The sequence below is a fragment of the Fukomys damarensis genome, unplaced genomic scaffold (genome assembly GCF_012274545.1).
Source record: "Fukomys damarensis isolate Sample0158 unplaced genomic scaffold, DMR_v1.0_HiC HiC_scaffold_17, whole genome shotgun sequence".
Lineage (NCBI taxonomy): Eukaryota > Metazoa > Chordata > Mammalia > Rodentia > Bathyergidae > Fukomys > Fukomys damarensis.
The window spans coordinates 53,796,509-53,822,827 of NW_022900929.1; the positions used below are offsets into that span (position 1 = coordinate 53,796,509).

Genomic DNA, 26,319 nt, shown 5'->3' on the forward strand with positions numbered 1-26,319 from the left:
AGAAACTCATCTGGTTTCTAATTTTAAAATTTTGGTGAGAGATGATCCATCTTATTCCCGCTTGTATCTTTAACTGCCTGCAGCCCACCCTTTCCAGCATTGATGTGTAGTCCTCATCCCCCTGGGCATGCATGGGGGATGCACATTCTGTCTTGTTCTTTACTTGGCTGTTAACAACCTTCTAATGAGTATTGTTCTAAGTCCATACACTCCTTTTTCACTCTTCAGGACTCTGATAAGCAAGATAGCAGCAGTCCTGGTCCCCACCCAACTTCCAGCATCAAAGTCAGAATAATATCCCAAGCCCCAGAGTACAGTGGGGAAATTAGATATAGTCACCAGAGAGGATTTGGCAGTGAAGTCAACAAGAAGAAATTTTAGGAGATCAAACGAAATAAATACCTGTTTTGGTTATAGAGCTGTATTACATTTGTTAGATTGTCATTTTTATGCATATTTTATTTAAATTCTTTTTTAAGCAATTATACCATCCGAGATAAAGTTATCATTGTTTTTCAAACTAAGGACATAAAAGCAGGGTTTGGGGAAACAGAATTCTTTTTTTCCAGGTGAATTTCTATTTCATATATTTGAAATCTGAACATGTTGATGTTTTAATGTGTAAAGGACTCTGAAATCTGTATCTGTAATGGTTGTCTACTGATAAAAATGTAGGTACTAGTTTAGTACAATAATGTTACCCATTTTGCTTCTAAATTGTAATTTGAGAGAGAAAGAATTGCATGGTTTTGTTAGGATGTTTTCAATTTCCTATTGTGTGAGGTGCTTCAATTCAGTTTTAATCAGTAAAAATTGATTAACATCATATGTAAGTTATTCTCAATATGTAATTGATTTTTAAAATTAACTCAAGTCTTTATTCAGGCAAAAAAACAGCTAGGTAGAGTGTCAGTTTGTGACAAAGCTCAGAAGTTGTTTTCTTAAGTCCAACACCTTAACCACTCAGGCATCCCAGTGCCCCAGAGATTGTTTCTTAAGTACTCTTTCTTATGCCTTTAAATACATTATTTCCTTTATCTATATCTATACCTTTAAGATAGTCTCTGTCAAGTAAAATTAAAATGAAGGCTTTTATTCTGATATCAGTGTTGGCTGGAAACTTTGTACTTTCTACATACTCTTTAGAATATAAAAAGGTGGCTCAAAATATTACCTTTTATGTGTTGCTTCTAATAAATTTTGTTCATTTGAGAATAAATCTGATCCATAAATTTCTCTAAAGAATAATAGAAAGCAAATTAAAATATATAAAAATATTTTGGGACCGGGGATTTAGCTCAGTGGTGCCGCCTGCCTCACAAGCGCAAAGTCCAGAGTTCAAACCTCAGTACCAAAAAAAAAAATTATATATAAATGTTTTATCCGAAGAAGAAAATTATTACTGTTACGTTTTTCTTCCAAATACTAGCAAGAGATGAAGTATTTTGCAACATTAATGGGTGTAAATAAAAAATTCTTAGGGGCCGGGGATTAAGCTCAGCGGTTCAGTGGCCTGCCTTGCAAGTGCAAGGACCCAAGTTCAATCCCCGGTACCAAAAAAATAAAAAAATAATCTTAAATTATAGGATTTTATTAAAATTGACAATTTTTATATCCATTTCTCTATACCGAATTCTCTTTAGTTTCCTGACTCTATTAAAACTATACATGTAGAAACATTAAAGATTTTATGTAATGATAAATGATTACTTTCATTATTGTGAAAATAAATATAACTTTAACCAATATTTCATAATAAATTTTCAGTTAGTATAAAAATGAAATTTTCCTAAAAGGTACAATCCAATCTTTTGTGTTTTGCAGTTTCTGCTGTCATTATCTTGAGAAAAATTTCTTTTTTGGTACCAGGGATCGAACTCCGGTCCTTGCGTTTGCGAGGCAGGCCACCGAACCGCTAAATCCCCGGCCCTAGAGAAAAATTTTTATTTTAAACAAAATTGTTCAAAAATTCAAGAGCCAAGACACAATTCTTATGTTTTTGCCTGGCCTTTATAGTCATCTAAAAGTATCAACTGTTAAACCATGAAACCTTTCATAGACTGTCATAAACTATCTTAAAGGTTTTTATTTACTACTCAGAAAAAGAGAAAAACTGCATATTTTCTATCTGAGGAAAGCAACATTTTCCTTATTTCTATTTTAGTTAAAATGTTTTGTGACATAAGAAAATGAAAATCCTTTTGAAATAGCAATGTGCTAGATATAATTTTTATAATAATCAGATTTAGTAATGTTTCTTTTGTTATGTGAAGTCACCAAGATACAAAACTGTTGTTTCCAGAACATCTTGTACAGTTCACAAAGGAAATACCAGTCCAAAACAGGCTGAGTACTGTCCTAGTAAAAATACATTTTTAAATACATTTTGAATTTACATAATAGTCATTTAGTAAATTTCCTGTATTCCATGGGTTTAGAAAAAATGATAAAACATGTATCTGATTTCATGCTTTTCACAAACTAAGTTACTGCATTTTTAAAGAAAACTTAAGAGTCCACAAAAAAACAGTGAGATGTTTTGATCAAGGAAGAATCCAATTAAACAAACATCCAACAAAGCAAAAAGCACAAACATATATTTCTACTAAAATCTGAATAGTGAAAGGAGCGTTTTATTTAGAATTGTATTTGTCTGCGGTAATTTGAATGTCAAGGGTATGTACATCTATGACATCTTTACCGTTCACAAAATATGTAATCTTAATGTGTTTAACTGAAAGATAAGCACACGTATCAAATAGGTTTTGTTAGTAGAAAGAACTTCCGTTTGCTACTCTAATATTAACAAAATACTAATCTCTTCCACAGAATCTTCCTGTTACTCGTATTTTAGACAATCTCATGGAGATGAAGTCAAACCCTGTGAGTAGCATTTTTACATTGAGCTTATAAATTATTGTGTCAAACTGACTAATATGAAAGATGATAAAATAAGATTCAGTTTGTGATCTTAATCATACTGGAGTATGTAAGAGAAAGGAAAGAATCCATGTTTTCAATGAGCTTTTTTTAACCATTATCACAGATAACTGGAAATTGGTTTTCTCAGCTGCCAGAGTATTCATCCAGTTCTCACATTTAAGTGTAGATTACATCCTGTACTTGTAATTAAATGTAAAATATCCTAAGATGTAAGTTTCTGTAAATGAAAAATAACTAGTCTCCTTATTTGGTGTAAAGATGACTAGTCTTGTTTGAATAAAATTAAATTAGGAGAGGAAAGCATAAAAATAATTTTAAGTAAATATATTCAGGTGGTACTAAATTCTCTTTGCTGAAGATAATAAAAGAGAAATTGTCAGCTAAATAAACAAATGAATAAATATTATTAACATTTACTTAAAGAATGGGTTTCCAAGCTTTCTGTTGACAACTGAAGAAAGGAACATAAAAATCCAATCTGTTTCACAAAAATTACTACCATGTTACTATGGCAGCCAGTAGGTGTTTATCATCATAAAAGTGTGGAGTCAAGCATCATGATCTTATCCCCATCAAAATCCTAGTTTTGGTTGATCTGAATCACCACAGGTTTGGCAGTCCAGGCTTTCAATTTTAAAAGAGAGAACAGAATCTTCAGATGAATATGACTTTTTTGGTAATTGATAAAATGTAATTACAATAACAGGAGATTAACAAAAACAAATTTTAAAATTCATTCCTGAAAAAACAAAGATACAACATAAAATATCACTAAAAGGCCAATTTCTATTACAAAAGGAATAGGAGAATTATGTGTAATGATAAGCTAACAAGGCCCAGATGCTTCCATTTGAGGATCAGTATAAATATGGTGATATTTAATAAATAGACTTTGTCACTGCAACCTAGGACATATGAGGAAGGTATTCTTCTTGAAAAGCCTCGGAGAGGTATAAATTTATGACTGTCTTAGCAAATACAGCTTCATAAAAAGTAGTACATTTCTGGATATTATCCCAAACAATAATGAAAGTTAAAAGTATAAGTAAATGCAAAACTTTATACAGATGCCAAACAATGAGAGGTTAAGAACATTTGGGATATTTGGTTACTGTCCCTAGACTTGGTATTTAGATCAAGAATAATGACAACAGTAAAGCTAACATTTATTGTGTACTAGTGTGCCTAGAACTATCTAAAGCATTTTATAATCATGTCATATAATTCTCAGTAGAACTATGATTATTACTCATTTTATAGATAAGGAAACTGAGGCACAACTGAGACCAATCAACTTGCTCGAGGATACATAGTTAATGACAGAGATGGGATTTTAATCACAGGCCAGATGTGTTACCATTATGCTACATTGACTAGGGTAAGAACCATGACATTCAGGAATCACAGAACTAGAAACTTGTCATTTTAACAAAAGAGAAGGGTCAACCAAGAGACATTGACTTCCCAAGTCACACTATTTATTAGCAGCAGAATTGGAACCAGAAACCTACTGCTTCTGCACTCATGCCTAGTGCTCATTCCTACAAACACATTCTTTCCGCATTTCTTTGTCACAAACACATGGATAGCTAAATCATCTCACTCAAATGTTTCTCCACATTGTAAAAGTTCATTTATCAGTTCTATTGACTTTATAACTGAAGGCACATTACTATTTGGGGGGGTACCGGGGATAGAACTCAGGACCTTGTGTTTGCGAGGCAGGTGGCAGTACCACTGGCCTAAATCCCCGGCCCCATACTTTTTTGCGGGGGGCGGGTACCGGGAATCCAACTTGGGATCTTGTGTTTGCAAAGCAGGCAGTGGAACCACTGAGCTAAGTCCCCGGCTCCATACTTTTTAATTACTTATAAAAATTAAACGTTTTCTGTTTAGAAAGCATTCCTCATTCATCTGCTCTCTGAGGTAGCTGCCTGCACTCTTATCCCTTCCCTCTACACAGACAGGTTGATTTGAGGCACTGAGGAGACTAACCAGATGCTGAGGAGATTAGCAAAGTATACTAGGTTAGACCTGGCAGGTAATCCTGAATGTATCACATCCCAAATGCTTCAGAATGTTATAATTTAATTTTAGGTGCATTTGTATCGCTTACATTTAATATGCTCTCCTTTGATTTGTCCTGATTGAATGAATTGATATTAAGGTATGGTATCAAATAGGTTTCATCTTTCCTTGAAGTCTGCCTTGTGGTGGCTCCTTGGAGCCAAAGTTTTGAAGGATTCTGACACTACATTTGGCTTTCACTCAGAGTGCTGTGACTGATTAAAGTAGCTTCCATTGGATGCAGGTCTCAAGAGTAGAAACACATGTAGTATGTTGGTTATTTATCATGTTTTGGTGAGACCATTCATATGCCCGGGGGAAAGATGAGTTTCTTTGGCTGATTCTTCTGTGGAAGGAGAAGAGGGCAGAGTTTGGGAAATAATTATATCAAATCATAGAGCAGTAGTTTCCAACTCCTCTAATATCAAAATGTTTCCAATTTAATAGGCCAATTCTCAAAGTTTCAGATAAAAAAGACTGTGAACCTGTATTAGATATTCTGTATAATCAAAATTATGGGCTTATGAAGATAAAATTATAAAACAAAAGTACTTAAGTATATTAACTGTTTTCAGGAATATAAAACATGTTTTTGAGAGTCATGGTGATTAAGAGCTTGGGCAGTGAAGTTAGACTGCCTGGGTTCAAATACTGAATTTCCCATACTTAACTAAGTATGTGACCTTAGAAAATTACATAGCCTCTTGGTGCCCCAAACCTACTCATCAGAGAAATGGGATAATAATAGTAACCACCTGCCTGACAGACTAGAGATCAAGTAATTTCATGCAAAGCAATTAAGGTTTAGCACTTACTAACTGCTCATTAAACTTTAGGGATGGTGGTTATACATTCTGCAAAATTTTTATGATTCATTAACATAATACAATGTCAGACAGTGACCCTCTAAAGAGAAATTCCACAGACATTGTAAAATCTGTTTCTTTTTTAAAATAGGAAACTGATGACTATCGATATTTTGATCCCAAAATGCTGCGAGGCAACGACAGGTAAGCAGCTTTTGTCTTACATGATTTGTTATGGGATTTCCCCCCAGGAATGAAATAATTGATTTTTATCACAAAGCACTACTGGCTATTACTAAATTCAAACTACATAGAAAACTGGTTAAGGAATCAGTATGTATTCTAATCTCATCATTCAGAAATAATCACTGATAATTATACATGGTTTCTAATAGCGCCATTTTATAAGGAAACAGTAGTCAGCTAAATGTATTTCTGTATGTATACTTGGAAGGAAAAAACACAATAGTGTGGGGGGGGGAATTTGGAAAAGATATGTTTACGTTTTAAAATGAATATTCTTAAAAGCTTTATATTGTATACTAGTGATTCACTTAGTTTTTAATGTAATTAGTCTGTGAAATCCAAGTCCCTGGGAACCATTAACATAAACACACTTTATGGCAATGAAACAGTCTATAAATTTCTGGATTTTAGGATAGACAAGGCATGATAATATGAAAAAACAGCCTACAGGTTACAGAAAAAAAGCCTAGGTGGAATGGGTGGGCACATATCTCCTTGCCTGTCCCTTATTTTGGGAGTTTTACAACTTCATACTTGCTCTACCCCAAGCTTTCACTTCATTGTGAGTAGTCAAGACACCTAACCTAGTTAATAGTTTATTAAACTGTTTTGTAACTTAAAATGTTAGTATCTTTTCTGAACTTGTCAGAAATATTTTGCATAAGAAGCTCCTAATAACGTGTATTGTTGGTAAGAAAATTTGACTGAATAAATTATGAAAAGGGTGAATGACTACCTGGTGACTACCACTGGGTACAGGGGCATTTTGGGAGTCATAAAAGTGCTCTAAAATTACAGAATGATGATTGTACAACACTATAAATACAGTAAAAACTACTCATTATACATGACAAGACAGTGGTTTTACATATGTTTTCCTATATTCATAATTCTCTATATTATTTTCCTTGAATTTGATAACAAGTAGATATGCTTTGCTTCCTGGGAGCTAAGAAATTTTTAATATTGAATTTAACATCTACATGATAGGAGAAATATTAGCATTGATATGACAGATAAGCTCAGAGAGTTTTACTTTTAATACAGCCTTCTGAGCCATCACACGGTTAATTTTTGTTATTAATAACTAGCAATACTGAGCTATTTTAGTTTCACCTCTACTCATCCCGTGTCTACTCTGAGAGGAATTTAAAGTGTTCTAGAGGGAAGTCAAACACTTTGGAGACACTTTTATTGGGTGAACTTCTAGCTACATCTATGGAGCATTTAGACTGCCTGTAGAAAGGAGGAAAAATAAAAGAGCTATGTTTAGCCGCTGAACAAGTAAGAGACTACACTATCTCTTTCCTCATAGTGATTTTCGAAAATTACTTCTTAGGAAAATCAAAGCTGTCCCTGTAGATCACACCATACCGCCTATTTTAGCCCTAAAAACATATTAATCTGGCCTGCAAAACTTTGAAAAATGTCTTTAATGAAGGTGTTTTTTACAGTTTCCTTATTTCTTTCCTATATTACATATTGTTTCAGTTTTTCTGCAAATATAGATACCTGCAGTACATGAATATTGTTTTGAACTTGGTTAAAATTTACCACATGAAATACCAGCTTCATTACTTCACATATTTCCACACTTCCACTCTTCATGGTAGCTGCTATTTGAGCTTCTACAACTATATTCCAAAATTTATAGATTGTCCCATTAGTTTTTAGACACCACTTCGAGTTTCTGCCTCTGGGAAACTAAAGGACCCACTGCACCCTCCTCAGAGGGTAATAGAATTACAAATACCTTCCTACCAGTACTCACAAGTATATGGGAGTATGTATTTCCCGTTTGTTTTACTTGTAATTAAAAAACAAAGGTGAAATTTTCAGTACAGTTTTTCTTTATTACAGCTCAGTTCCTAGAAACAAAAATCCATTCCAAGAGGTAAGGTTTATATAAAAATTCTTTAAGGTAATCAAGCCATGTTGAATATATTTATCATAAATAGGACTATTATGATTAGTGTACAGTAATCTTGATAAATCCAATTTTGTATACCCAAGATTTTTTAAATTCTCAGCAAATTTATTTTCCTGAATTTCTGTTTAAACTTACAATATTTTAAGCTTTAAAATGACAAAATCAACTAACAGAAAAAGAATTACATACAATGAGAATTGTATGTGTTTGGACCTTCTAAAATTGTATTCCAAATGTTGTAAAGATACCATGACTGGGGCCGGGGATTTAGCTCAGTGGTTGCCACCACCAGCCTCACAAACGCAAGAACCTAAGTTCTATCCCCGGTGCAAACCAAACAAAAAAGATACCATGCTGAGCGTGGTGGCACATGCCTGTAATCCCAATACTCAGGAGGCTGAGGCAGGAGGATCACTGTGTGAGACCAGCCTGGGCTATATAGTGAGTTCCAGGTCAGTCTCAACTACATAGTGAGACCCTGCCCCGCCCCCCAAAAAAAGAGAGAGAGATACCATGGTTGTATTTTCATTTGAAATACAGAGAGGCTTCTTCTCAGTAAAAGAAAATATTGTGATTTCCCAACTATAATAAATAGATGCAAATTTGAAAATGTCCTTTGGACAAAGCCATTTGGATTTATTTGCTATTTATTTTCTATTACTTAATCAAATAATATAATTAAGTTTCTGAAAAATCTTTTTACCATTCAACAGACATTAAAATTTTAAATACATTTATATAGATATATAATGCCTTTTACAAATAAAGTTCTTAATTAGCAGGTGCTTAGACTGTAGCTTGTGGCTAGGTAATGTGTTTACCTCTGTTGGAGAATAAGTTCCAGTCTAAAATACATTTTGCTTGAAAACTAAAATTCTATTTTCTACTCTTTCAATTTCTTTCTTTTTCTATTTACATTTTTAGGCAATTGTTTTTGTGGTGGGAGGCGGCAACTACATTGAATATCAAAATCTTGTTGACTACATAAAGGTACATTTTAGCTTTATTATCCTACCATTTCGTGATTTGACAGTATTACATCTATAGAGTGATTCTCTGATGGCTATCTTGACCCTTATATAATTACTTTTCTATGTGGCTTTTTTTTTTTTTTTTTTTGGTATGGGGGATCGAATTCAGAACCTTGTGCTTGTGAAGCAGGTAGAAGAACCACTGAGCTAAATCCCCAGCCCCTCTATGTGGCAATTTAAAACTCAGGTATATAGACCAAACATGGTACATGTGCCTGTAGTCCCAGATACTTGGAGGCTCAGGTAGGATCACGTGAGCCCAGGAGTTTGTAGCCAGTCAGGGAAAACAAAAAATGTAACCAAAACATAAGAAGGAAATTGGGTGTGGTGGCACATGCCTGCAATTCTTACTACACAGGCTAAATCAAGAGGATCACAAGTTCCAGACAAGTCTGCACAATTTAGCAAGACTGTCTCAAAATTTGAAAAAATTTTAAAAGGTAGGAGAGGTATAGCTGAAATGGTAAAGGATTTACCTATCATATTTGAGGTTCTAGGTTCAGATCCCCAGTACCAAAAAATGAATGAAGAACAGAGCATAATTTGATAAACAAATGCATTTAAAATGTAGGAGCTGCAGAATTAGCTTGTAAGAATCACATTTTGTAATCTTCATTTATTCACTTAACATTAAATAATGCTTTTCACATTCTCACCTCACAGTCACGTAAGGCTTTAGTAGAGATTTTGGTAGAATCTGAGAAAGAAAGAAAAAAAAAAATACAGGCAAGCATCACAGATTTCCAAAACTAATTAGTACAATTCCCAGGATCCTTTCAGTGGCACAAGACATACTTCATCTTTGGATCATGAACCATCAGTATATATGTAAGATACCATGGTGTCTTTTGTAAGAAAGGGTTTTTTTAATACCCTTCTGGTGCCATAGTCACAATGAGGCTACATGTTCAGGCTCCAAAGCAGAAACCAAGAAAACATGATAGCAGCCAGGTGCAAACTGTCTCTGTAAACAATGCTGACAAGCTAGTGTAAGTTGCCCCCCAGTATTTCAATTCTAAACACAGAACTATAGAGCCAGGCATGGTGGAGTATGCTACGCCTGTAATCCCAGCACTTGGGAGGCTGAGGCAGGAGGAGCATTGTGAGTTTGAGACCAGCCTAGGCTACATAGTGAGTTCTGTCTCAAAAAACCAAAAAAAAAAAATTTAATAATAATAATAAACACAGAACTATGATAATAGCTCTTGAGTACATTGTGCTTAGGTTTGGCCAAGGGTTCCCAGGGTTAAATACAGGGCTGTGACAGAAACACTAATTTCATACACTCCCACACTTGGTTAAATGTTTTAATCATTTGCCAGTCTTCTTTTTCAGCATCATTTACTGTATTTATAAGATAGAAAAACAAGAAGAATAAACATCAGAATACTAATTATGTAGCAACTGAAGCATAAATATAATTTAAATACTGCAGTTTACCAGATATCACGGTGACATCTTTATTCTTTATTGTGCACAAGTTTGACAACTATTATTTTGCCACAGAAAATTGAATTTTGTGAAGTACATTGAGTGTTATAGTTAGTTATTACTTAAATTTAGTCTGTCTGGTCAGTCACCTTCCATCAGAAGAACATCTTGTGGGAATTTTATTCAGTTTCCTAATATATTTTGTCTTTCACATCCGTGATAGCAGGATTATACCAAACAGTAATTACATTGCATTTTAGATTAAGGTCATTATTAAATAAATTGGAATTATGGATTTTTTTTTTTAACCTTTCCCCGCAAAATCAGTTTTCGTTCATATACCAAAATGTTGATTGGGAAGAAATCATTCTTTGACTGTTTTCCAAAGCAGCTGCACCATTTTACATTCCCACCAGCAGTTTGAGAGTTCTTACTTCGACACTTTGATTTACATCTTTTCACCTACATATTGGCATTTGTAAACTTTTTTAGAGAAATGTCTGTTCAGAATCTTCTTCCTTTTTTTTGTTTTGTTGTTCTAACTGGCCTCAAAATCACTGCGCTCCTCCTGCCTTGGCCTCCTGAGTGTGGGATTATGTATCATCACACCCAGCTCTTTCATCCATTTCTACATAGGCTATTTTGCCTTTCTATTGACGTGTAAGAATTCCTTATATAAGTCCATTATCAAACATACAATTTGTACACATTCTCTCTCATTTCCCTGTTTTTTTTTAAACTCAAAAGTTTGTTTTGGTGAAATGTGGTTTTTTTCCCTTTCACTGTTACAAATTTTGGTGTTTTACCTAACATAGTCAGGTATCTATGCCAACTCCGAGGACATAAACATTTACCCCTAAAGATTTTATAATTCTGGCTCTTATATTTAGGTCATCTGGGTTAATTTTTGTATGTAGTACAGAGTCCCCATTGCATCATTTCATAAATGGCCATCTACTTCTTTCAGCAACATGTGTTGAAAAGATTATTCTTTCCCAATCGAATAGTCTTAACAATCTTATTGAAAAGGCAACCCTGTTGAAAATCAGTTCACCATACAGGTGTGGGTTTATTTCTGCACTCTCAGTTCTATTCCATTGTTCTATCGTAGGTCTATCCATGTGCCGGTACTATACTGTGTATTGGTTATTACTGTTTCATAGTAAATTTTTAAATCAGAACATGTGGGTCTTCCTACTTTATTACTTCTGAAGAGTCTTTTGCCTTTTGGGGGTCCTTGTAATTCTGTATGAATTTTAGAGTCAGTGTCAATTTTTGCAAAGACATAAGTTGGTATTCTTAGAAGAATTGCATTGAATCCGTAGGTCATTTTGGAAAATGTTTTCTTGTTAATACTGATCCATGAACATGGATATTTTTGCATTAATCTGTATCCTCTTTCTTTCAACAACATTTTGTACTTTTCAGAGTATAAGTTTTGCAGTTCTTTCATTAAATTCATCCCTGTGTATTTTTTATACTATTGTGAGGGTAATTTTTGGAATGTTCATTGCAGGTGTTATTCAGTCAGTTTTCTGTTGCTATAACAAATGCCTGAGGCTAGTTACTTTATAAAGGAAAAAATTTTACCTTGCTCATAGTTATGGAGGCTTGAATGTCCAGGACCATTTGGCCCCATCTGTTCAACTTGTCAAAGCATGATGGATGGCATCATAAGGAACACGTGTAAGTGATAGTTGTGTGGTGAGACAGGAAGCAGGAGATTCAGGGTCCAAGGTTGCTCTCACAGAAACTGACTGGACTCCCCAGGAAAATCACATTAGTTTCTCCCAAGGCCAGTGCCACCAGTGACTTGACCACTGGGCACCAAGCTTCCAGCCTAGGAACCTGTGTGAGGGACACACTCAAAACATAGCACAAGTGCATAGAAATCCAGCCGATTTTTTTTTTTTTTTTTTTTTTTTTTTTAATATACCGGGGATCAAACTCAGCACCTTACACTTATGAGGCAGGTGGTGGAACCACTGAGCTAAATCACTGGCCCCTGTGCAATAGAGGATTAATCTCAGCTGGTCTGTTGGAATCCTTGGCCTATTGCTTACCTGTAAAAATTAAGGAAACATGGTGCTGACATTTGGCCAAACCTGAGTGAAATGTACTTACTAATAATGAATCTAGCTCTATACTGAGGTCCAAGATAGATCGGGGGAAACTTACACTAGTTTTAATAAACATGTAAAGTTGATACTTAGCCAGTTTTCTGTCATGTCCTCTTGGTTTTTGCTGTTGAGGATAGCATGTAACTTTCTTTTTGCCTCCGTGACCAGAGAGGTATAAGAGACTTCTCCTTGAATAAGACTAGGGGTCTCCTTAGACCACTGTATCCAGCTGAAAATGAAATGCATCCTGTGCTACGGAGATAAGATCCTGGAAGCTGTCCTACAAGTTTTTGACCCCACTAAGGCTTCTGTGATTTCTTATATGTACCACAATCTTCACCTTGATTAATGGTTCATGGGAGTACATGCTGTGGCCTCAAGAATTCCAATCATATGACTGTGTAGTTGTTGCAATACCACCTCATCTTTTAAATGTGGCTCATATTTTATTCTCAAGACATTTTTTTCAATCTGTGATGTTTATTCATTTTATAATCAGAGAAATGTCTCGTGTTATGAAGCCATCATTCTTATATTCTTGATGAATTATCAAATTACTTTATGGAATAATATATACTTATAAAAGAATACTCAGCTAGGCATGTTGGCGCAAATCTATAATCCCTGCATTTAAGGCTGAGGCAAGAGGATCACAAGTTTGAGGCCAGCCTGGGTTACACAGTGAGTTCAAGGTCACTCTGAACTACAGAGTGAAACCTTGCCTCCTGAATTTTCCTTAAAGCTTACAAATAAAGAATTTCAGCGTAAAGGACTTACCAAATTCTAGTGCAGAAGCTTGACTTGTCATTGGGTTCCAGCGTTCTGTCAGAAATAACATTCATACAGTTACAGTATGAAATGGGATATATTCACATATACTGTGTTATACAAGATTGAAATGACAGCCTAATAACTGTCTTCAAGTAGCACACAGCCTTCATTGGAAGAATATTGGTCTAAGATTTTTTAGGTAATTAATTATTGCCTATGTGAAATGTGACAATTCTCACATTCCTTTTATATAATAGCCTCAATAGTATGTCAAAATGTATTAATTTTTGAAGAAAAAGGCATTTTATGCCTGTTTCCCGACTTTGTTTCATGTAATTTAAAAATATACATGTACACCAAAATCCACCACCCAAAAAAATAAAAAGACCTTTAAGAGTAGCCCCCCCAAAACAAAAAAAGTCCTAGCAGGTTAGGATCATTGAAAACAGTTCTTGTTACTTGGATCTGAGTTTTGTCTCTTGACTTTTGCAGGGGAAGCAAGGCAAACACATTTTGTATGGCTGCAGTGAGCTTTTCAATGCTACACAATTCATGAGACAGGTAAAGTACACCTTTCCAATTTGTTCTTTTGACGTAATTCAAGTGTATAGTTGTGTATAGTTTTCTAAAGAGGGGAGGAGGAGCCTTTATTCATCCAAAACAGCTAAAACCAAAAGCCATACAGCTGTTGAAAGCTTTTCCATCTAACATTTTCCTTATCACAGTACTTTAAAGTTGGTTAGTGAAGTCATTTAAGCAAGACTGAATTTAGCATTTCCTTGTATATTGTTCACATGTCTTCACTTTGCCACACATTATATATGTAATTTTATTGGGCAATAGTATGTTCTCAACTGATACACTAACATTATATTCATCTTGAAAGTTGATGGCAGTAGCTGAGGGTATGTATTTTTTAATCAGTTTAATTTGGTGAAAGTTTCAAGCATACAGAAGAGTTCATGGGAAATGTGCAAGTGTTCACTGCAAATTGTCTTTAGTGTTCTGTGGTATCACAATCTATTAATTGCTCCAACTTAATTTCAAAATATATTGTAGCCAACAATGCCAATATCATTAAAGTTCATTTCTTGTGTTTAATCCCTCTGTTGGAGATTAAACTTATAATAAAATAAATAAATTCTTAAGTGTACTTTGTCTTGCCAGATGTAGTTTCTTGAGTACTCCAAACCTCTATCAAAAGTGTTTCTTCTCCCCATAAAGCTCTCTTATAGCTTTTTCCCAGTCAGTCTCTACCCAAACGCTGTCTTGATATTTTTCCACTATTGGTTAGTTTTTTTATGTTTTAAACCATCATAGAAATGGCACTTACTTTTTGGTTAGGTTAACCAGTGAATCTCAATTTTCTTCATCTTTTTAATGAATCAGTTGTTACTTCTCTCAATTTCTTTTTCTATTTCATCAATTTCTACCCTTTATTATGTCTTCCATTCCAACTTTTCCTAGCTTCCTAACTTGGAAACTCACTTTATTAACTGTAGTTCTTTCCTAAAATAAGCACTTAAAGCAATTAATTTCCTTCCAGATATTTCACTGGCATTCACAAATTTGTGTATGTTAAATTATTATTCAGTTTGAAATATTTTGCAATTTACTTTGTGATCCATTCTTTAGCCCACATGTTACTTTTAGGTCTTCTTTTGTTAACCTTCCACAGTTTTCTAGATGCCCAATTCTTAGGTTCCTTGTAATCATACAGTATACTTCACATAATTTCACCGTTTTAAATGAATTCCTTTTATGGCCCAGCATGTGATCTCTCTAGCTTAACAGTCCATGTACACTTAAAAAATGATCAACTGCAGAAGTTGGTTATAGAATTCTATAAATAATCATTTTGGTCAGGCTGATAGGATTGCCCAAATTCTCTTGTCTGTATTGGTTTGGGGGAAAGTTTTATTTGTTTTGCAGTGGCAGATCTACTGTATAATCTGCTGAAGAGTGACATTAAAATTGCCAACCAGGATTATGCAATTCTTTTTCCCTTTAATCCTGTTAATTTCTGCTTTTTGTATTTTGGAGCCATTATTAGGTATGTACACATACATGATTCATCATCTCCCATAGGGACACATTATTCAGCACAGTATTCCTCTAGTAATCTCCTTTGTCTTGAAGTCTACTTTATCTGATATTACTGTGGCCTCTCTAGCCTCTTACACTTACTGTTTGCATGTTATAACTTTCTCCATTTCTTTGCTTTCAACTTTTAAAGAGTTTATCGTATAGGCAGTATATATTTAGATTTTCTTAATCATTCTTAAAATAATTAACTTTATTTGGAGTCTTCAGTCTGTTGCCCTCTAATATAATTACTGATTTGATTGAGTTAATCTATCATTTTACTTTATTTAGTCTCTTGTTTGAGGTTCTTCTGTTCTTCCTTCCATGCCCTCCTTTGGATTTTTGAGAACTTTAGAATTCACCCATAGATTCTTTAGCTATATCTCTGCATTATTAATTTAGCAATTGCAGTGTGGAAACCTTGCAACTTTATGGACTTAACTCTCAGTAATTGTGCTGTGATCATCACACATTTTACATATATCCTCATTTTTGTCTCAAACAGCGGTATATATTATAAAGAGGCAAAGCCTTTGCTTTTACACAGACATTTATGATTTTCCATGCCCTTCATCTCTACTTCTAGTAGATTTTATTATGTTGACAGAAAAACATCTTTTAGCATTTATTGAAGCTCAGATTTGCTAGTTTTCCTGATTTTCTTTTATATAAAAATATCTTTATTTCACCATTATTATTATTTTTTTTCTCTCTAAAGACTTCCAGGGTGAAGTTTTTTAATACTTTAAAGATACTTTATCTTCTGACTTCCTTTTTTTGTGATAGTCAGTAGTCATTCAAATTCAATATAATTGTAACATACCATTTCTTTGTCTTATATTCAGGTTTTCATTCAATATTATAATGTATCTTTGTATGCCTTTTTGTGAATTTATGTTGCTTGGGGAATACTTAAGGTTTCTATATCTTCATCAAATTTGGGGAGGTTTTCAGTCATTACTTCTTTAAATATTTTTATATTTGATTCTCTTTCTCCATTTTGGACTTCATTTATATGCATGCGCCACATTATGTTGTTTTGGTCAACAACAAACCATATATATACATGATATATATATATATCATACATAGTTATGGTTCCGTAAGATTATAACAGAACTGAAAAATTCCTATCACTTGATGTTGAACCATCATAATGCAATGCATTACTCATAAACAAACCTGTTACATTCATGTAAAATTACAGCATATATGGTTATGTGTAATACATAGTACTTAATAAATTCATTAAAATTACAATGTACAATGTTTATAAAATCTACAGTAATGTCTCAACCTTCATACACACTCACAACCTTACCCAAAGCAACTTTTAGTCTTGCAAGCCCATGCCAGTCTTGCAAGCCAACCCTATACCAGAATACTATTTCTTTTATACTACCTTTAGTGTACTTTTTCTATTTTTAGATATATAAATACTTAGCTATTATTACAATTGCCTACAATATTCAGTAAATAATGTGCTGCATAAGTTTGATAAGTTTGTAGCCTAGGAGCGATAGCTATACCATATAACCATAGGCAATACTGCTGAGGTTTGTCTAAGCTCACACTGATGTTTTGTAATGATGAAATCACCTAACATTTAATTTCTCAGAATGTATCTCTATCATTAAGTAACACATAACTATATATTTTATTTATATATTGTCCCATAAATCCCTAAGGATACTGTTATTTTTTTCTCTGCTGATATTTATCTTTTCATTCCTTGGGAATGTATTTTCCATTACTTCATTGAAAATACTTTTAAGCTTGTTTTAAACCTTGTTAAATGGGTGATCTCCCTGCCAGTCACTTGTATCTGTGTAGAACAAGTCACATTTTCCTTTTTCCTATATTGACAAATTTTACATTGCATTCTCAGCGTTGTAGATGTTATGTTTTGGACTGAATTCCTTTTCTCTTGAGTGTTGATTTAAGATTTGTTAATCAGTTGCCTTGGTTAGTCTTCAACTTCAAAATGTTTTTTGAGCAACAGCTCAAATATCACTTTCCAGTCTCACCCATTCTTTAGTGGTTCAGGATTTCATGATAAATTTAGGAAAAGTCTGTACACAAAATTTAAGGCTCCTTTACTTTTACTTTCTAAGAGTCCTCCACCCTTCCACTTGTTGCTTTAAATACTCTGCACTCATTCGTAAGACAAGAAAGCTGCAGATTTTCTGTCACAGTTCCAGCTCCCCAATGTAACACCACCTCACCTGCTTTCAGACTTAAGAGCCACAGGCCGTGGATTTGGCTCAGTGGTTCCGCCACCTGCCTCGCAACTGCAAGCACTGCAGAGCCAGGCAGCCACCCAGTGCTCTGCCCTCCTCCTCCTAAGTGTAACTCCCCTGCAGAGTCTCTTTGCTTTCAGTTATTCTCCTTTGCTCTGGATAGTTGATTTTTGCATTTTATTTAAAGTTTATAATTGCTTTCTCTGGAAAAGTTAGACCAATAATTTACCCAGCCTTCCAGAAATAAGCCTTTTCTTTTCATGATGTTTTAGAAATATAAATGTATGAAGAAAACTATCCACAGTAAAGTTGCTTAAGACAGTTCTCTGCTTTTTTTCTACTGAGTTAATACTAATTTCTTTTCTTTTCTTTTTTGTTTTTTTGTTTTTTTCTGTACTGAGGATCAGACTTAGGACCTTGTGCTTGTGCAGGCAGCAGCACCACTGAGCTAGTCCCTGGACCCAATACTAATTTCTTCCCAAGGTTTTGGGTTTTTAATTAAATTAAAATTATTATCCTAGTAAAGTAGTAAATAAAATGAAGCCTAAAGTTTACTGTGAAAAATGTGAATTCCTTAGGTTAATTACAAATATGCTTGAATATATGTTTCTTTTAGAAATTTATATGTGTGATTTTGTTTTATTTTAGCTATCACAACTTGGACAGAAATAACACAGAAGAACCTGAATATGAAAATCTGCTTGCAACTTGGATAAATGTAAAAAGTCAAAAGAGCCAGATATTTCCCTCTCCAAAACAATGTTCTAATAGTGACACTCAGATTTATTAATTTTTAAGGAAATTCTATACTTAATATACCAATCAAAAGAATAAAGCATTTCAGAAATATAACTGTGACATTGTTCTTGCTCCTGTTTTATGGACAAATGAAAAATTACCTTTAAGCTGTACCTCACAGATGGCAAACCTGTGGCACGTGTGCCATAGTGGGCTGTTTGTCATCACTGAAAGCTCTTAAAAGGTTCACCATCACTGCTCTATCTGATCGTAACATTAAAATATTAATGTAATAACCATTAGGTTATTGATATTCGTATAATAAATAATAGGTTATGGTTGAAGCTGGTGAAAGTTTAAGGTTATCTTATACAAATATCATCTAGATTTTAAGTGGAGATTTTAAAACTACTCTAATATCTTTTTCCTTTCTGGCACATCATGTGTGTTCTTCAGTAAAATTTCTCCTTTAACGTTGACAGAACAAAACTAACAAGATTTGGAATGGACAAATACAAAACATTCATCCCATAAAGTTCTAAATAGTAAAATTAAGTGTTAAATTTGATTCTAAGCTTCTTCATATGCAGCACTAACAAAGAATTTTGATCATGCATTCATTAACTCATTTTAATTGAGGCACAAATAAGTAATCGAGTTACTAAAGTCTTTTAGCACTAATAATTGTAAACTGGATTACCTTACATCAAATGTAACAAAACATATACCTTGGTTACAAAGGCTTTCCTTCTATGGAAATATGTTCCAAACAAGCACAGAATTTGAAAGCATAATCAGTAAACTTTACCTAACTACAGTAAGTCTGCAGTCAACAGTTACGGGAGTACAATTCTTTGAAGTAAATATGGAACATTTTAGAAATCTAATCTTGCCTTCAAGAAAATCAAATGATTGAAATAATTTTGAGCGTCTTCACATCCCCATTGAAGTTAGAAATCAACAACAGATTTCCAATCCAAAAGTCTGTGTTGGAAAAGAGAAACATAGTTTTAAATAACCTCTTAGGTTACAAATTAGAAAATATTTTGAAATGAATAGCCACAAAGATACTACATACTAAAATGTGTTGATACAACTAATGAAGAGTTGAAGACACATTAAGGTTCAGAAGAAAAATTTTAAAGGTTCAAAATTAAGTATTTGCTGAGGTTTGGATGTGGACTATCCCCAAAGGATTCATGTGTTGGAAGCTGGATTCTCTGGTGATTCTGAGATTTCTGGGGACCTCTGGATCCTCTGGTGATACTGAAAGGTGGTACACCTTTAAGAAAACTAGTTGATGAGGGGAGGGACGACACCTGCCCTAGAAAGGAACTAAGTTACTTTTTATGGGATCCCTGCTTAGTTCTCACAAGAGGATTGTTTAAAAAGAGACAGCCTCACTCCTGAATTTCTCTCTGGCTTTCCCTCTCACTGTGTGACTGTTCCTTCTCACACACTCCTGTCTGTGTGATGCCATCTCTAATGAGTTCTTCAGAGCAAAGCCAGTACCAGTACCAACACCATGCCAGTGGAGTCTAAACCTGTGAGTCCTAAATGAGCTTCCTTGATTTTTAAAAACCTGGCCTGAGGTATTACATCATAGTAGCAGAAAGAGACTCATACAGTATCCACCATGAGATATAAGAAAAATAATAAAATCAACGTGAAAAAAGAAAAGTGAAATAAGCAAAAATTAATGAAACAGAATCAACCATAATCTTAAGGGCTGAACTGTTTCCCCTCAAAATTTATGTGAAAGCTATACCCCCCCACCATGAAACTGTATTTACAGATAGGGCCTCCAAGAAGGTAATTAACATTAAATGAGCGCAAAGAAGTGGGGTGTTAATCATATGGGACCTGTAGTAAGCGGAAGAAACTTCAAAGAGCTCTGCCTTTCTCCACATGTACACAGAACAGCAAGAAGGTGGACATCTGCAAGCCAGGAATAGAAGCTTCACCAGGAGCCAGGTCGTGTTGGCTCCCAGATCTTGGACTTCCATCCTCCAGAAAGGAGAGACAGTAAGTGTTCTTTAAGCAACCAGTCTATGGTAGCTTGTTATGTGAACCTGAATTGAATACAGAAAAGAATGAACTTCTAGTAGAACTAATAAAGAAAAAAAAGTGAAAAGACAAAACTTCAATATTAGAATGACAAGAGGGACATTCCTGATAGTATTGCAGGCACCAAAAAATTACCATGGAACCACTGCTTTCAGGCAAGTTGCAACCAGATTTACTTCCCACTAAAAATAATTTTAAAATTGGATAAAATATATGAAACAACAGTCCTTAAGAGAATAGACTGCAAGAAAGATCATGGTCCTAAAATTAGATTCCTAGGGTTGCCTGGACTGCAGTACAACAACAGCACAAGTCTAAACTGCTGTCTCCCTTAGTTGGGGAGACCATTCTGGGTGTCTAGGGAGATGACGAGCTTTCCAGGGATACTAGTAAGGAAGAAAGAGCTACACAGAACTCTGGAGCTCGGCACAAGGTCCTTTTATTCAGTGGAGTACTTTTAAGTGCATGCTAGGGAAGAAATTACCTGAGGCTGGGAAAAGAACCACCCACAAGAATTAGAGGGGATAGGGCTGGGTATTTAGCTCAGTGGTTCCGCTGCATGCCTCACAAGTGCCAGGTCCCGAGTTTGATCCCGGTAACAAAAAAAGAATTGGAACAATCCTCAGAGCCACATAGGCCAGGAACCAAAGAGAATAGAAAAACTAAAAATTCACATGGAAATACACACAGATACACATACATTTTGCCTTAAAAATGAGGAAACAGTCCTAGATGAGCAGTGGTGGAGTCCAGCCTAACAAAGCGTAAGAGCAGTGCCCCCAAAGTAACCATGTCACAAACCAAAGCTTAAGAATATAGAATATTCTTACAAAAATATCCAGCACCCAACAAGTGAAATTAGAATTTGAAATTAAAATCAGAAATGCAAAGCAATAGAAATTTTGAACCTATAAAGAGGATAAAAATCTATTTAAACATGACCAAATATACCACAGATGCTATAATTAGATGAGGACATTACAACAGTTCCATATGTTCAAGAAATGAGAAAAATTAAACTTGTTTAGTAGACGCATGAAGGATTAAAGACACATTTCAAACTTCTAAAGACAAAATCTACAATATATTCACTATTAGTGTTGTAACAAAATACCATAAATGTGGTGGCTTAAATCACCATAAACTTGTTATCTTATTCTAGAAATCAGAAATCCAAAATGGGTCTTGGTGGAGTTAAACCAGAAAATGGGCAGGGCGGCCTGCTTTTCCATCTTCCAGGGGGTACAATCATCTTTGGCTTATGAACCCTTCCATTTTGTAAGCCAGCCATGTTTTTGTCAAGTTTTTGTCACATCATATCACTCGGACACTGTTTCTCCCTCCTTCCATGGGTTAAGAACCTTTGTGAATATACTAGGCCTATCAGACTAATCTGGGATAATCTCTTTTTAACCCTCCACCCCAAATCAGCACTCTTTTCAAGTGCATTCAGAACGCTGACTAAAATATACCACATTCTGAAACTTTTAAAAGGTTTCAATGAATTTTAAATTTGCTCACATTTTAAAATAAATCAATGGCAGAAATCTGGAACATAGTTGTCTCAAGATGACTCCCCAGAAAGCAGATCCAGACAGATTGCCATGCTGAGTGGGGAGTGCTTTTGGGGTCAGCACCCTGTGGAGAAGGAAGAATCTGTCACCACCGAGGTCCAGCTGACCCTCAAACACTAAAACATAGACAGTGTTTCTCAATTGTGAAGATGTGGGACCTTCATACCCTTTGCCTAGAAGTAACTGGTACAGATCACCACCCCCCAAAAGGCAGGTATGCCTTTGGGCTATTTCTGGCTGAGGACGTCCCTGAGAAGGGGAATTTGACAAGCCATACAACAGAAAGTATATGATTCAATGTGTGCAACAGGGAAAGGAAGGGAGGTAAAGAATCACCTCAGAGTGGAGAAAACCGGGTGGGATCACATTCACCCCATCCTCCCTACAAAGCAAAGGCCATGTCATTTCAAAGTGACCAAAGCTGTTCATGCCCAGAGCTTCAGGAAAGAATGTTGCATAGAGATAAGATTAATTGAAGTGCTAAGCTACTAAGAAGGTAAAGCAGTGTCCCCATTTCCTCAACAATGGAAATGTTAATACCTGAACCACAGTAGTGGTACTCCCAGTTAATGAACTTGATTGTTTCCACAATTCTGGTCCCAAACCTAACTGGACGAGAACTAAATCAAATTTCCCATAAGGTCAACGTTGACCCTAACCATTGAATTGATTCAGTTCTCGTCCAATGCAGTTTGGGATCAGAATCATGGAAAGAATTAAGCTTATGAATTGAGTAGCACTACATTTAACATCAATTCAGAAAATACTGGGTGAAAACTATGCAAAAGACAAAAGGTCTCTTCATGTCTTTGCATTTATAAAGAAAGCCATATCAATAAATACAGTATTTTTTCAAGATACCTTAAACTCAAATAATTTGGTAGATACTTTTTAAAGACATTGCTGGGACCTACAAGGTTTTTGAACCTTTAAAAAAAATGTGTCAGTGGGGAAACCTTGGCCTTTCCTCAGACTGTCCAGTTAGCCCTGTCTATCCTAGAGTAGGTTACCCAGCATGGCCACCCTAATATTGCTGCTCTTCAGACTGGCAGGTCAAGAAGCCTGTACTAGCAAACCCACAGTTTGGCTAATTCAGAAATCTACCTCCTAAGGGTGATTCTCCTCAGAATTTATTCCTGCACCGGGAAAGTTCAGTTGGGATCAAGGTCAATAGGAAAGGAAACTGCTTTGCCAGGTAAATTTTATAAAAGTTCTATCGAGAAAGTCCCAAAATGGTGGCACCGTCAGTGGTAGGAACTCAGCTTCTCCAGGACAAAGGATCTAGAATCTAGGTTAGGTAGAGGTTACCCAGGAACCACAAAGGAATTAACAGAGGAGAAGAAAACAGGATTAAGTGACACAGAAGAAATAGAACACACTGTGGAGGAGAGACCACGCAACACTGCTGACACTGGCTGGCTAGCCACCAGCTGTTTTTCGCTCAAAGAGAGCCCAAGAATTACACTGGGACTGAAAGATTCATCCACAGTTGGAACCAGCAAGGAAAGCACGGGACACTGCTTCCAGAGTGGCCTTCCACAATCAACAGTTGAGTAACCTCGGTACAGCGCCTGCAGCCACAACTGCAGGCCAAGAGCTGGGGGGACACCACTCTAGGGGATAGCTGAGTGAACCTGGATTCCAATGCATCCCCCTGACTCCAAACCACACTGCACACTGCCAAGTTCCCAGAGTGGATGAGGGAAAGACAGCCACGGGAGTAGGCCAGGAGTTGGAGAGCAGACTAGCCACTGAACATGCGCCCAGCTCCTGCAATCAGAGGCAAAATTCAGCCTGAGTTACACAGGATTGTAAGTTCACATGGGCACCATGGTCTCACTATAAGCAGAACTCTACATCCAGCCCCATTCTAGGGGTGGACTGCCACCTTAGACTTCCAGCAGGAACAGAGGCACATCCTCACTTGAGCTCTGGACCCTTAGCCCTAGGCTGAGGAAAAGAGCCATGCATCCAAAACAAAAGAAAAAATCCTTTTATTAATCTTTATTAGATTGTATTCTTGTTTCATTTTATTTATTTTAAATTTTCTTATTCTTTGCTGTTTCCTCCATCTGTATATTCCCCCTCCACATTTAGTCCATTATTTTACCTTTTTTTCTTTTATGAGTCTGTTTGTATACATGTACTTCCTCTTGCCTTTTTTCTCCCAATAGTTTACAAAGGGTAAGGGAATCCTCCCTTGCCACTTTATATCCCTCCCATTTTTATCTATATCTGTTTGCCTGACTTCTTTCTCTTGTGTCTTATTCAGTTTTTCTTTCCCCCTTTTCATTTGCCTCCCCTTAACTTCTAATCTAATTTTTTTGTTTGTTTGTTTTTGAGACAGGGTCTCACTATGTAATTGAGACTGATCTGGAACTCACTATGTAGCCCAGACTGGTCTTGAACACACAGTGCTCCTCCTGCCTCAGCCCCCAAATGCTGGAATTACAGGTGTGTGCCACCATGCCCAGCTTCTACTCTAATTTCAGTCATAGAATCTTCTCCTATCCCTATTTCTCACTACCAATTTTGTACCCAGTTTTTCCTTTTACCCCCTTTCTAAATATAAAGATATCCTTACTATCATTAGGATCCTTTGCCCTTCCTGTTTCTTTCTTCCCAATACTTAAAAAATTATCATTTGGCTGGTGGTCTCCTGTTGGCTTGATATGCAGCTCTTATCACAAGTAGCTGGGGCAAAAGAAGACTTTTTAATTATTTTTTATTTTTTTTACCCCCTCTGGAATAACCCATTCCACATCTTCCTGGGCTTTAAATAACTAATTTTATAAAATTACTGTTGAATGCTATTTTTCTCCAGTAGAGGATAGATAGCCATCACATTTAGTGCACACTATGGTCCAAGACTTGGGTCATTATGATGGTTATACTATAACCATGGATGTCTTCTACAAGCTAAAAGGAGACCCAAAACAGGGTCTCATGGAATGTTATATCTCAACTAGCCCTGATAGATACAACTGTAATGAATTAACCTATTGCTACTGTAGCTGATTTAATGGCATACGAATAATCTCGACTTGGTCTTGGATGTATATTATTTCCCATCTATTTTGAAAGATAGTTTTGCAGGATACATCAGTCTAGCTTGGAGGTCATTTTCTTTTAGGACTTGAAATACCTCACTCCAGGCTCTCCTTGACTTGAGGGTTTGTGTTGAAAAGTCTGCTGTGATTCTGATGGGTTTTCCTTTGCATGTGATTTGTTTCTCTTCTCTAACTGCTTGTAGTATTTTGTTCTTCTGTTGGGTTTCTGGGATCTTAATTATTATATGTCTAGGGTTTTTTTTATCATGGCTAGTTAGAGTCCTGTATACCTCACTTATCTGTATGTCAAATTCTTCCCCTCTGTTTGGGAAGTTTTGTCGTTAATTCTGTAAACACTTTTTTTATGTCATTTGTACTTCCTCCTGCTACTTCATAGGTTCCTATCAGTCTTATATTATTCTTCTTTGCATCATCTAAGAGTTGTTGGATTTATTTCTCATGATCCCTTACTCTTTTTAAGACATCTCTTTTCATGGTCACTGACCGCAATCCTATCTTCTATTTCTGAAATTCTATCTTCACATTCGTTCATTCTGCTGTGAATGCTTTCTATAGAGTTTTAATCTCCTGGATATCTGTTTGAATCTGTTTCATGGATTCCATTTCTTCCTATGTTGGGCATTCATGGTTTCCATCATGGTCCTGAGCTCATCTATTTTTTTATCTGTTTCTGTTCTAGAGTCTCTACTCATTGTCTTTCATTGTTCTCACCATCTCTGTGGTTATCTGGGAAATTATTTCTGTTTTGAATTTTTCTAGAGCCTCATTTTTCTGTTTTGTTACTTTCTGTTTTATTGGTTCAGGGTGTCCAGATGGTTGACTGTCAGGCTTTTCCATCTCATTTCAGAGTTCACTTTTGGTGAGGTAGAAGTCTGCATTTGTGTCTTATTTAAGTGTCTTCTCTTTTCTATTTTTGTTGTTGGTACTGTCCTTAGTTTGATTCTTGGGTTAATATTTCAATCCTCCAGGTCTTTAGGTTTTGAGTCTCTAATGACTCTGAGGTAATCTCATTTTCGTCATACCAGGGAGGAGAACTGAATAGATCAATCACAACACCTTAGTCCAAGTAATACAATCAGCAACACAATAGCATCAAGCATAGCTTAGAAAATGACAATTTGTGGTAGCTATCAATCTATCACCTTTAACCATATGAACTAAATCAAAATCTAAGACCAGCCCAAAATATGTTTATAGTG

General features: G+C 35.5%; 1 protein-coding gene and 1 long non-coding RNA gene across 8 annotated transcripts in view; one reads left to right on the top strand and one right to left on the bottom strand.

The window, feature by feature from the left end:
- The window catches only part of Scfd1 (sec1 family domain containing 1), a 99,983-nt gene extending 81,594 nt beyond the window's left edge, over positions 1-18,389 (top strand). For all 4 annotated transcript variants that reach the window (XM_010633549.3, XM_033765112.1, XM_010633550.3 and 1 more), the window contains 6 exons: positions 2,830-2,883; positions 5,968-6,020; positions 7,923-7,956; positions 8,917-8,982; positions 13,838-13,906; positions 18,319-18,389. In XM_010633549.3, coding sequence (XP_010631851.1) covers positions 2,830-2,883; positions 5,968-6,020; positions 7,923-7,956; positions 8,917-8,982; positions 13,838-13,906; positions 18,319-18,342 — 300 coding nt within the window. In that variant the 3' untranslated portion in view covers positions 18,343-18,389. The remainder of the gene's footprint in view (positions 1-2,829; positions 2,884-5,967; positions 6,021-7,922; positions 7,957-8,916; positions 8,983-13,837; positions 13,907-18,318) is intronic.
- The window catches only part of LOC104868675, a 69,415-nt gene that overhangs the window by 9,791 nt on the left and 33,305 nt on the right, over positions 1-26,319 (bottom strand). Inside the window, exons 3-6 of one of the 4 annotated variants that reach the window (XR_782072.2) lie at positions 13,352-13,396; positions 12,045-12,302; positions 9,680-9,720; positions 5,296-5,356 (exon numbers count right to left, since the gene is read on the bottom strand). This is a non-coding gene — a long non-coding RNA (uncharacterized LOC104868675). Of the gene's footprint in view, positions 1-5,295; positions 5,357-9,679; positions 9,721-10,258; positions 10,368-12,044; positions 12,303-13,351; positions 13,397-26,319 lie in introns of those variants that run through there. The other 3 variants (XR_782070.2, XR_782071.2, XR_782069.2) reach the window with 3 other exon arrangements.